A 12,810-nucleotide genomic window follows, 5' to 3' on the forward strand; every position below is an offset into this window, starting at 1 on the left:
ATAGGTACCTAGAAAGGGTAGGTGTTAACCTGTTAATAAGACCACTGAAAAATTTGCTAAGGGCCAAGAGTCTACGACATAATCAGATAATATCTGCCAATAAACATACAGTGATGATGGAAAACATGATGATGGAAAACATATTAAGTTGTGAGATAAAAAGAGATGTAACTAGTAGAGGTGGGAAATTTAGCGATAGAAACCTATGAAGGACCTCGCAACATTCCTTATAGAAAAGTGGTTCCGGTCAAATTTAACGAAACTTTGGTCAATGATAGTCCTCAGTGAGTAGATTAAAAAAGTCCATGGCACCTAGGTCTGAGAAACTATTATTCTCGAGCTACAGCCTTCTAAAGTTCTTAAATTTAGGTACTCGGTTTACGTTAAGTGCACTACGTGAATGAAAATATCTATTACTGAAAGAAGGCAGTCTCATTTTCTTTATGCAAATTTGCGTGTTGCATAAGAATTCGTGGTCAAAAATAGATGCATCGTATTTTAGTCTTCAGAAAACCTCCGAAAAGTCCTCAGAAAACTGAAGAAGTGCGACAGAAAATGTGGTGCTAGAGAGACATAACAATTATTACCATATTTTCATAAATGCTTACCAGTAGTATTTATCCAAGTCCATTTATTTATATATTTTCATATATTTCATATATTTTCTCCACTCATATCTGATATACTGGAGATTATTCTTTGCAAATCATCTAAGCTAAGCTATTTGCAAAAACTACTGCTTCGTCGGCATATCTAATGATTTTTAGAGGCACTCAATTCTGCATACGTGAAAACGTGAGGTGTCTTGTTATGCTCTAGCAGCACTTATTGTGGTTGTTCCTCAATTTTCTGATGGCGCTTCAGTAGCAGTGGAGGAACATTCCAATAAAACACCAACCCCTAAATACATGAAATAGATAAACCCAAACTACAAGACATAGATAATAACATGTGCAATAAGTTCCCTTAATTTTCCTAATTGTCGAGTTAGTTGGGTTGAATTTGTCTGTATGTAGTAAGTTGCATGTAAGCTAACGTCTTTCAACGTGTAATAATCATGTTTTAACAATTTTTTCTATAATTCTGGACCGTGTTACGGTTGAAATTCCCCTCCCCCTAATTCCGCCACGGTCCAGTAGTTTTCTAAAAATAAGGTGGAACTGCAGCTATGCTCGTATTGGATAAGTGTGAAGCATTCATGAAAATATGATAATTGTTATGCCACTCTAACAGTACCTTTCTATCGCACATCTTTAGTTTTCTGAGGACTTTTCTGAGGTTTTCTAAGACTAAAATACGATGCATCTATTTTTGACCACGAATTCATATGCAACACGCAAATATACATGAAGAAAATGAGTCCGTCGTCTTTCAGTAATAGATATTTTCATCACTTGATCGTGAATTAGTGAACTTAACGGAAACCAAGTACCTGAATTTAAGAACTTCGGAAGGCTGTAACTCGAGAATAATAGTTTTTCAGACCTAGGTGCCATAGACTTTTTTAATCTACTCACCGAGGACTATCATTGACCAAAGTTTCGTTAAATTTGACCGGGACCACTTTTCCATAAGAAGTGTTGCGGGGTCCTTTATATTATATTGATTATTTCCCACCTTTAGACTTACTTATCAGAGAGAGTATATCAACTAAAACTGTCACTGCCACAACGGTAGCTGCTAAACTCGTCCGATACGTCTAAAGGTGGGAAACAATCAATAAGTATGTATAATGTAAATTTATAGGTTTCTATCGCTAAATTTCCCACCTCTAACAGTTTTATCTCTTTTTATCATACTACTTAACTTAATATGTTTCCGTCTTTTACGTTATTTTGCTGGTTATTAGCGCACCCATCACTGTATATGTCATGGTTATCTGTTAGATCTCATAAAGGTTGTGCTATATTTGTCAAAAAAATTGTCAGGTTTTGTTAGTTTAATAAGAAATATTACAGTTTAAGGCAGAAACATATATACCTAGATTGCGTAATGCAATCTAAAATTATCCCCCCAGTGCGACAGAGAAAAATGTAGTAAACAGTGTATGCATCTCTTTCTAATTGGCGGCAGTGGGAAAGTCACAATAAGTGGTCGATAAACACAAGTCGATTAGTTTTAAATTACAGTGCGCAGTCTAGTCTAGGTATTACATGTCTATGGTATAAAGTATGTTTGACATAAGTTATACATATTAAAAAAAACAATAAATCCTGTATAAAAGGTATATTTAAAAAACCCTCAAAAGGGCCACATCAAATTCACATAACTAGTTTTCGACTGGTTTACCAGTCATCATCAGTGTTTACGTGCAATGTACATGCTAGTCACCAAGATGGTATTATACAAAAATATATGGGTCAAAGCCCAGTGAAAGTAGTCCGTCAAGGAAACATTGGTATAAAATGCTGCCTTAAGCCTGGATTTTTAAAATATTTTAAACATCCAGGCCCAGTGAAAGTAGTCCGTCAAGGAAACATTGGTATAAAATGCTACCTTAAGCCTGGATGTTTAAAATATTTTAAACATCCAGGCTTAAGGTAGCATTTTATACCAATGTTTCCTTGACGGACTACTTTCACTGGGCCTGGATGTTTAAAATATTTTAAAAATCCAGGCTTAAGGCAGCATTTTATACCAATGTTTCCTTGACGGACTACTTTCACTGGGCTTTGACCCACATATTTTTGTATAATACAGTGAAAGTAGTCCGTCAAGGAAACATTGGTATAAAATGCTACCTTAAGCCTGGATGTTTAAAATATTTTAAACATCCAGGCTTAAGGTAGCATTTTATACCAATGTTTCCTTGACGGACTACTTTCACTGGGCTTTGACCCACATATTTTTGTATAATACAGTGAAAGTAGTCCGTCAAGGAAACATTGGTATAAAATGCTGCCTTAAGCCTGGATTTTTAAAATATTTTAAACATCCAGGCCCAGTGAAAGTAGTCCGTCAAGGAAACATTGGTATAAAATGCTACCTTAAGCCTGGATGTTTAAAATATTTTAAACATCCAGGCTTAAGGTAGCATTTTATACCAATGTTTCCTTGACGGACTACTTTCACTGGGCCTGGATGTTTAAAATATTTTAAAAATCCAGGCTTAAGGCAGCATTTTATACCAATGTTTCCTTGACGGACTACTTTCACTGGGCTTTGACCCACATATTTTTGTATAATACAGTGAAAGTAGTCCGTCAAGGAAACATTGGTATAAAATGCTACCTTAAGCCTGGATGTTTAAAATATTTTAAACATCCAGGCTTAAGGTAGCATTTTATACCAATGTTTCCTTGACGGACTACTTTCACTGGGCTTTGACCCACATATTTTTGTATAATACCATCTTGGTGACTAGCATGTATATTGCACGTAAGCACTGATGATGACTGGTAAACCAGTCGAAAACTAGTTATGTGAATTTGATGTGGCCCTTTTGAGGGTTTTTTAAATATACCTTTTATACAGGATTTATTGTTTTTTGTATCACATGGTATACAGCCAACTACAGGAAAACTTTTTCCTTGTGGATTTTTATACATATTACCTATGTTAATAGGTTAGTTTATGTATAATTATGATTTATTGTATGTATTTTTCTATTTTAAAATTAATATCGAATCGATACTTACTTCAAACAACATTCATACATTCGTTTTCCGATTTTATTCTGAATATCATTGATAGTATCTCTCAAAGCTTTAGTAACTGCGTGTCCTCTAAGTGATTCGACGTTGAAATTATTAGTTTTTGCCGGGAATATCATGAAAGCTACCACAGTGACGTCCGGATGGGTGCTCTTAAATAAAAAATTTAGTTATAAATAATTATTAACTGACGCGTAAGAGTACTTTTACTTTCTAAATTGAAAAAATATTGTATTTAACTATTTTTATAGAAAAAACTATTATACCTATGGTTATAATTTTTTTATACATTGTTAAGAAGGTTTTGACATATACATTTTTTTACTTTTAGTTTTTTTTCATCACTGCAGAGGGCGTTTTTTAAGGTTCAAAACAGAAGGACCACGCTGCAGCGCTACGCTGTAGATCCACAAAGTAGTTTCCGATGATTGGCCGTGGGTTCTTATGTGGAGTGCACGTTCCATCCCAGAAGAGCGACTGTGGCTGGCCACTGTCGCTCGTCTGGGATGGTACGTTTGATTTGCATGGGAATTTACGGCTAATCATCGGAATCTACTTTGTGGATCCACAGCGTAGCGCTACAGCGTGGTATGTCTGTTTTGAACCTAAAGATGCACTTTAATTTTGGAGACACTTACCTGCCTTCCTGTAACAATTTTTTTAAATTCCGACGGGTTTCAATTGTCGAGACTTAAAACTAATAAATAAACCTTTAAAAAGTTATTTTTTTATATCTACACCTGTACTAAAAAGGTAGGGGGTTTTTTCTTAACTTTTGAGGTTTAGGTAGTAGTCGTATATACAGGGTGTCCCGAAAAGATTGGTCATACATTATACCACACATTCTGGGGTCAAAAATAGTTCGATTGAACCTAACTTACCTTAGTACAAATGTGCTCATAAAAACAGTTACAGCCCTTTGAAGTTACAAAATGAAAATCGATTTTTTTTCAATATATCGAAAACTATTAGAGATTTTTTATTGAAAATGGACATGTATCATTCTTATGGCAGAAACATCTTAAAATAAAATTATAGTGAAATTTGTCCGCCCCATAAAAAATTTATGGGGGTTTTGTTCTTTTAAACCCCCCCAAACTTTTGTGTACGTTCTAATTACAGTAGAGCGTCGATAATCCGAACTAATTGGTACAGGGGTAGTTCGGATTATAAAATTGTTCGGATTATCGAACATATGTTCAAAATACATACAAAGCTTATAAACATAGTACATATGTACATACGTTTTAGTCACAATGAATAAAACACCTGCATAATAAACAAAAATATTGTATGTATTTCTGCATAAACAAAACAAAAATCCGGGGTCATATTTTGCCCATATTGTCGTATTAAATCCAAAAATTCGGTCCGCGATCACATCTTTAATTTTATAATTTTTTTCTGCGTTCGGATTAGCGAACGTTCGGATTACCAGGGTTCGGATTATCGACGCTCTACTGTAATTCATTATCGTAGTACCATTAGTTAAACTCAACGTTTTTAAAAATTTTTTGCCTCTTAGTATTTTTTCGATAACCCAGTTTTTATAGAGATGCGGCTTCTTTTTAAATATATTTACATAAAAATTGTATGGGGTTTTGTTCCTTTAAACCCACCAAATGTTTGTGTACGTTCCAATTAAACTAATATTATGGTACCATTAGTTAAACACAGTGATTTTAAAACTTTTTTGCCTTGTTAGTCTTTTTTGATAAGTCACCTTTTATCGAGATATGACTTTTTTTTCAAAATATACCTAAAAATGTAAATTATAAATAAATTTTCAGATTATTAACAGGTCTCTATATAGGCTATTGATTATATTCAAAATAAGATAGCTAAAAGGAACTACAACGTTAACGGGGTTTTATTATTTCATATGGTCAATGGACATCTATATATGAAAAAACCGCGGAGTGCTACCATTTAAATGGGTGCGTTTTTGATAAATGGGTGAATTAGTCCCTGCGCACAGGTTACATTAGGGTGAGTTCTATGTACTTTTGGTACAAGCATATCTACATAAAAATTGTTCCTGGTTAAATTTCATATCTAAATGTCACTTTTTAAAGTCAACGATACTTTTTTTTTACAAAAATATATTCAAAAGAAAAAGCACAAAGAAACCCAAAAGAAAGAAATTTTGTTTTTTGTGCCATAACTTTTGTCCACGAGGATATAGGTATAGACATTGCTTTACAGAAAAAAAATCTACATATTTCTTCTTTAAAATATTGTTTAGTATAGGTAATTAGGATTTATAGTTTTCGAAATATGATTTTTCAAAATTCGCCACTCACAGCAATTTTGGGCAATTTTCCTTGTTATTTCGCAAATATTGTTCTGTAACTTTTTTCTACGTAACTTTAGGTATATGCAATGGTACACGTAATAGGAATAGAAATCAATTACCTTTAAAATGGTGTACTGTATAACGTTGTACGACTTTTTTTAAAGAGATTATGGTTTTTCAACGTTTTATACTTTTAACGATTTTTTATAATATAATTTAAAAATAAAATAATATTATTATTGTATAATATATTATATATTATATATTATATAATACCTAATATAAAAAATATTATTTTTACGATTATTTTTGAAATTTCTCATTATAATTTTTTTTCTTCTACATTTAGGTATATATAATATTATATAATGAAAAAGCTTATTTTGTTTACTTTAAAATGGTGTATTACAAAAAATTCTAGGATTATTTTTGAATAAGATAAATTATTTTTCAAAATGTAATAAGTACTTGCAACGATTTTTGATTTTAGGAATATTTTTTAAATTTCTCATTATAACTTTTTTTTCTTGTACATGAATATACTATATATTGCTCAATAAAGAGGGCTTTCTTTTACAAAAATTACATAAACATTAGTCTTAGAAAACATCACTTTAGTTAAAATTATTTAAACGTGACATTTAAAAAATTTTCAAAATCAAAGTCCATCTCTTCGTTAGCATTAAGTTCAATATCTTCCTCTGACACCTCATTTATCTTAGAGTTCCCAAAATTAGTACCCATGCACATGCACCCTTTGCAGAATATTGAACAACTAATTCCTATCTTCATACAGCCGCAGTTTTTTGTACATCCTTTGGTACATTTACATGCTATTTTTTCAAGCAAAGCTTGTGGTGCAGGAGCTTTGACAGTAAATATTGGAATTAATCCATATTTTGAAGTTTGCCCGGCCGAGTCAAGTGGATCCAAAGTATTACCAATAAAAAATCGGTTTCAATCATAACACACAATCACATAAAAAAGTTATAATGAGAAATTTAAAAAATAATCCTAAAATCAAAAATCGTTGCAAGTACTTATTACATTTTGAAAAAGCATATCTTATTCAAAAATAGTTCTAGAATTTTTTATAATACACCATTTTAAAGTAAACAGAATAAGCTTTCTCTTTTATTATTATAATATATACCTAAATGTAGAAAAAAAAGTTATAATGGGAAATTTAAAAAATAATCGTAAAAAATATAAAAACTCGTTAAAAGTATAAAATCTTGAAAAAGATAACCTCTTTAAAAGAAGTCGTACAACATTATACAGTAGAATATTTTAAAGGTAATTGATTTCTATTCCTCTTACATGAACCATTTCATATGCCTAAAGTTACGTAGAAAAAAGTTACAGAACAATATTTGCGAAATAACAAGGAAAATTGCCCAAAATTGCTGTGAGTGGCGAACTTTGAAAAATCATATTTCGAAAACTGTAAATGCTAATGACCTCTACCAAACATCATTTTAAAGAGAAAATATGTAAATTTTTTTTCTGTGAAGCAATGTCTATACCTATATCCCCGTGGACAAAAAACAAAATTTCTTTCTTTTGGGTTTCTTTGTGCTTTTTCTTTTGAATATATTTTTTTAAAAAAAAGTATCTTTGACTTTAAAACGTTATATTTAGATATGAAATTTAACCAGGAACAATTTTTATGTAGACGTGTTTGTACCAAAAGTGCATAGAACTCACCCTAATGTAACCTGTGCCCAGGGACTAATTCACCCATTTCTCAAAAACGCACCCCTTTAAATGGTCACTCCGCGGTTTTTTCATATATAGAGATTCATTGACCATATGAAATAATAAAACCCCGTTAACGTTGTAGTTCCTTTCTATAGTACATAATCAATAGTCTAATAATCGTACTTAACCATATACAAAATGTGGTGGATTGGACAAATATTCAAAATATCTCGATAAACACTGGCTTATCGAAAAAATAGAGGCAAAAAAGTTTTAAAAACATGTGTTTAACTAATGGTGCCACAATAATAATTTAATTGGAACGTACATAAAAGTTTGGGGGGTTTAAGGGAACAAAACCCCCATAAAATTTTTATGGGGTGCACAAGTTTCACTTTAATTTTTTTTAAGATGTTGCTGCCATAAGAATGCCACATGTCCATTTTATATAAAATATCTCTAAAAGTTTTCAATATATGAAAATATATCGATTTTCATTTTGTAACTTCAAAGGGTTCAAACTTTTTTTTGTGTTCACTATTGTATATAGGTATCAACCTGTTTTTGACCCCAGAATCTGTGGCATAATTTATGACCAATCTTTTCGGGACACCCTGTATAAGTATCAAACAAATTTTGGTTGACTGAGCTTGGTGTAGTAGATTTTGAGAAAAACGTCTGCCAGTTTTGAAAAATGTGATTTCGAAAAACGCGTTTAAAGTATTTTTACTGTAATTTTATCTATTATAAAATATCCATAAAATGGTCATATTTACTTATTCTCCTCTAATCAGCGATTTCTGGTGTATATTGGGTGCCCAGGAACTTACTGTCCAGTAAAAGCTGTAGATGGTCGGTCAAAGCTATTTTTTTCTTCATCGCTGCCCTCTTGTGATGTCCCCTTGCTCCTTCTATTGACTTGAACAATACGAGCTTCGTCAATATTTTCCGACCAACCCGTTACTATTTCTCAAATTTTTATTCCCATAAGGTGCATGCAATGCATTACTAGATTTTAATTTTTTGCTGAGGAACTGGTTAATTCAAAATTATTTTCTGCAGTAAACTTAATACCTTTAAATCGTCTTTAATATTATGCTTATTTCGATGCGTCCCCTTACCCTTACTTCGACTGTCTTTTAAATTACCACCAGATCCAGGCATTTTTTCCGATGTTCAAAACAATAATTTTTCATAAATTTCAATAATATAAAACACGTGCTACTAAATAAGTTTTAGAACCGAACTGTCAACTTGCAGCTGCACAGGTTAGGCGTCGCGCGCGTTGTTGTATGCAAAACGAGTTTTAGCTCAGGCAGGCGTTCTAAATACAGCTATAACTTCGTTTCTATTTCGAATCTCTTATGATATTAAGGAATGTTTTGTGTAAAAAAAACAAAAATCAACTTTTTTTAAATTCAGAAAGTAAAAGTTCCATTGAAATAAAACAAACAAAAACTTGATGATTATCAAAAAGAAAATGTGTTTATTGTACCTACCTTTAAGTAGTGGTTCAGTCTAGCTAAAGCCTCGATGAAAATATCAGCTCCTTTATTACCGAATTCGTAACGGCCAGCAATGAAAAAGTATAACGTTTTGTCCAAGTCAAAGTCGTAGTGTCCGTAGAAGTGGCCTCGAACAAATTCGTGTATTTTATCTTTGGAAAGTGCGTGGAGATTTTGAAATTCGTGAAGAGCTGAGAACTTTTTAACATTGAGACCATTCGGAGTTATAACGTCAGGTTTTCTCTTTAATAAATGTTCGGCTTCATAACCTAAAATTATTTATTTGTAGTTTTAGTAGTGCATTTTTTAATAATAGTGGAAATTCTTTGTGGAAACAAGCAAGTGGCAAACTAATGGCTTCCTCTCACATATCGTCATAATCTAGGCGGGATCTGTTTTGAATTGGAAAATTTCCATAGGAGTTTACTTTTTTACCAGAATCACTTCAGGATGTACTTTGTATCAATAATCATAATATGCGCCATCCAGTTGCAAAACTTGTGCTTAATTTTTATATAGAGTGTAAAAGTTTCATTTTTCAATTTTATATATTATTGTGTTTCAATTTATCAATCAAAGATAGAATAAAAATTTTTATTTTTTTTTTAATATAACGCGGGCACATAAATTTGATACACCCTGTATATTGATTTGTAAATATTTATTAGAAGTTAGCTTTCAACGCAAAATGGTTTCTCCTTAATGAAGTTTTCCATGAAGAATTAAAAACATTTTTGTAAATAAAAAGTGAAGTGAAAGTTATTTAGGATTATAATTTTAAACCGATTGTTTATTACGGAAAAGGAAATCCACAGGTAGATGTAATTATTAGTTTTTAGAAAAATAGAGGTAAAAAGAATTGGAATTTTAAATATGTTTGTTTAATGACAGGAATATTTAGATAATTTCCGAAAAGTCATTAGTTTTGAGTAGAAATATTGTTTGAAAGAATGACTGGGTTTTTCGATTGAAACAGAGGGAGGTGGAGAGAGAAATGTTTTTGATTGGTTTGGCAATTTGGAATGGGGAAAGTTTTGCTTGAATGTTGAGATAGTTTTGGAAAGAGGAATTCATTGTGTTACCGGCATCCAGAAAGAGCAGTCAAAAGTTTTCGTGAGTAGTTCAGAAGCAAGTACTAGTGTTTTGTTTTGATAGTGGGAGTAGCCGAAAAGTGGTACGAGAGACAAATCAAATCGAGAATACCTCTTTGATTATGTACAGTCCAAGAGAGTAAGTTACAAGAATTATCATTATAAAAATTATTTGTGACACCAAGTAAAAAAGATACTTGGGTCTCAGGAGATTATTGTTGAGAGAAAGAGAGGAGAGAGATTTGGAGTTTATTGAACGAGTCCTGGTCAAACGAAGCCTGGCTTGTGTTTTGGAGAAATAGTTGCTGGTATCCTGCTGGATTGTTTGCTGAGAACGGAGAGGGCTTTGATTGGTAGCCTAACATAATCAACAAGGAGGAGCTGTTTGGGTCAAGAGGAGACATCATTGTGTGTGAATCAAAAAGGTCAGTCAATAACCTATGTGATAGATTTTTTTTGATAATCAGAAGTTAATTTTTTTACGTAAAAGCATATGAATTTAAGATTCCAACATTTCAAAAATTAAGTAGGAAGCATAAGTAATTTGCGAATACCAAATTTGTTTGTTTAGTTTGTTTTATTAATAGTATCAAGAACAAAGCGATAAATAATTGTTTGAATTAGATTAATCTATATGGTAAAAGTTTCTTTTGGACAGTTATGCCCACAGGATTTAATTAATAAATTTACAGAGCATTGCTTTTGATAATAAAGGTATTTGTATGTGTTTATTTATGATTTTTCTATTTATTTCCTTTTCCTATTTTATCCCGATAAGGATCAACTAAGAGATACTGAAGCCACGAGAAAGGATAAGTATAACCTAAAAGAATTTAATTAATTTTTTTTTTGACAAAAGGCACCCTGAGAATTTTTTCTTGATAATTTTTATGTATGATTTGCGTTAATTAAATAATTGATCAAATAAATAATAATTAATATCAAAGTAATAAGAAGCAGATCATAACAATATGTAATAGGCCTTGGGCCCGCATATACAATTATTATTTATGACCACACCGTTGAAACTTTTTGTACTTGTTATTTGGGTGGAGTCGGACAAATTTTGAGCTTGGCGCATTATGGTAGTGGGGCGTTTGTCTGTCAAGCGGTGACGAAGTTGTCAATTTTATGCAAGAAAAAAATTTATTACCACATTGGTCATTCTATTTTAATCAATGGATTTTATCATATAAACAACGAAAACAATTTTGTCGGACAAAAATATTGGGGCATATGACGCGTCGGACACGCTAAATATGTCAAATTTATGAAAATAATAAATTTATTACCACATCGGTAATTTTAACGGTATCTATCATAAAACCTTTTTACAATAATGTGGTAACCTTGTCGGACAATTTTCACGGGGCATATGCGCAGTCGGACGCACCGAAGATGTCAATTTCCTGAAAATTTTTTATTTATTACCACAGATGTCATTTTTATTTTGTACTGTTCTTTTACATGTGTAATGCATATTGGATCACTTGTCGGACAAAAATAATGGGGCGTTTTGGTACAATTAAAAGAAGAAGTAATTTTTATGCATACAGGGTGTTTGGTAAAGAATGGGCCATAGCTTAACCTCAGGTTCCTGAGGTTAAAATAGGCCGATTTAAGCTAACTTACCTTAGTACAAAGTTTATAATAGCCGAGATACAGGGTGTCAAAGTTAAACTTTTTTTTTATTTATTATTTAATATTTCCTGATAGGTATGAGATAACAACATGAAATTTTATATTTGGGGGTTTCTTGGGTCGAGAAATCTAAATTCCTTACCAAAAATTATGCATTGCCCAGAGGGCGCCACATATGCCTTTCAGCACTCATTTATTACGTTCAATTTTTTTTATCCCTCACTCTGTATAATTTTGACATTAAAATTTTTATTTTCCTATTAGTTTTACTTAATAAAGGTATACTTCTTTCATCTTCCTAAACTCAACCGTTTTCGAGATAAACGCATTTTAAATATGCGATACACCATCATTTTTTGCATAATATCATTGAAGTTACACCCGAAAAATAACTTAAAATTTATGAAAATAATAAATTTATTACCACATGGATAATTTTAACGGTATCTACCATAAAACCTTTTTACAATAATGTGGTAACCTTGTCGGACAATTTTCACGGGGCATATGCGCAGTCGGACCCGCCGAAAATGTCAATCTCCTGAAATTTTTTTATTTATTACCACAGATGTTATTTTTATTTTGTACTGTTTTTTTACATGTGTAATGCATATTGGATCACTTGTCGGACAAAAATAATGGGGCGTTTTGGTACAATTTAAAAAAAAATAATTTTTATACATTTTTGACTTCATATTAAATTACGTATTTTTCGGCTCATATTACCCGTATGCGCGCCAATGGTGAATATTAAATTCTTAACTGTAGTTAAAAATGTGCAATAACTACCTCTTAAAACCCACCAAATTTCATTTGCATATCTCAACTGGTTTTAAAGCAATAAATAAATCGTCAATTTGTCAGAAAAACTTCAACACCCCCTATCTCGGAAACGATGCATTTGTGGACATACGTTTTTCTCG

General features: G+C 31.9%; 2 protein-coding genes across 10 annotated transcripts in view; both read right to left on the reverse strand.

Annotated features, from left to right (window-relative positions):
* Positions 1-12,810, reverse strand: part of LOC114329617 (glycogen [starch] synthase) — a 127,274-nt gene that overhangs the window by 34,155 nt on the left and 80,309 nt on the right. For both annotated transcript variants that reach the window (XM_050647177.1, XM_050647178.1), the window contains exons 6-7: positions 9,150-9,424; positions 3,639-3,805 (exon numbers count right to left, since the gene is read on the reverse strand). In XM_050647177.1, coding sequence (XP_050503134.1) covers positions 3,639-3,805; positions 9,150-9,424 — 442 coding nt within the window. The remainder of the gene's footprint in view (positions 1-3,638; positions 3,806-9,149; positions 9,425-12,810) is intronic.
* Positions 1-12,810, reverse strand: part of LOC114329613 (E3 ubiquitin-protein ligase FANCL) — a 787,641-nt gene that overhangs the window by 24,996 nt on the left and 749,835 nt on the right. The gene's annotated exons all lie outside the window — the stretch shown is intronic.

The sequence above is a fragment of the Diabrotica virgifera genome, chromosome 3 (genome assembly GCF_917563875.1).
Source record: "Diabrotica virgifera virgifera chromosome 3, PGI_DIABVI_V3a".
NCBI classification, from domain to species: domain Eukaryota; kingdom Metazoa; phylum Arthropoda; class Insecta; order Coleoptera; family Chrysomelidae; genus Diabrotica; species Diabrotica virgifera.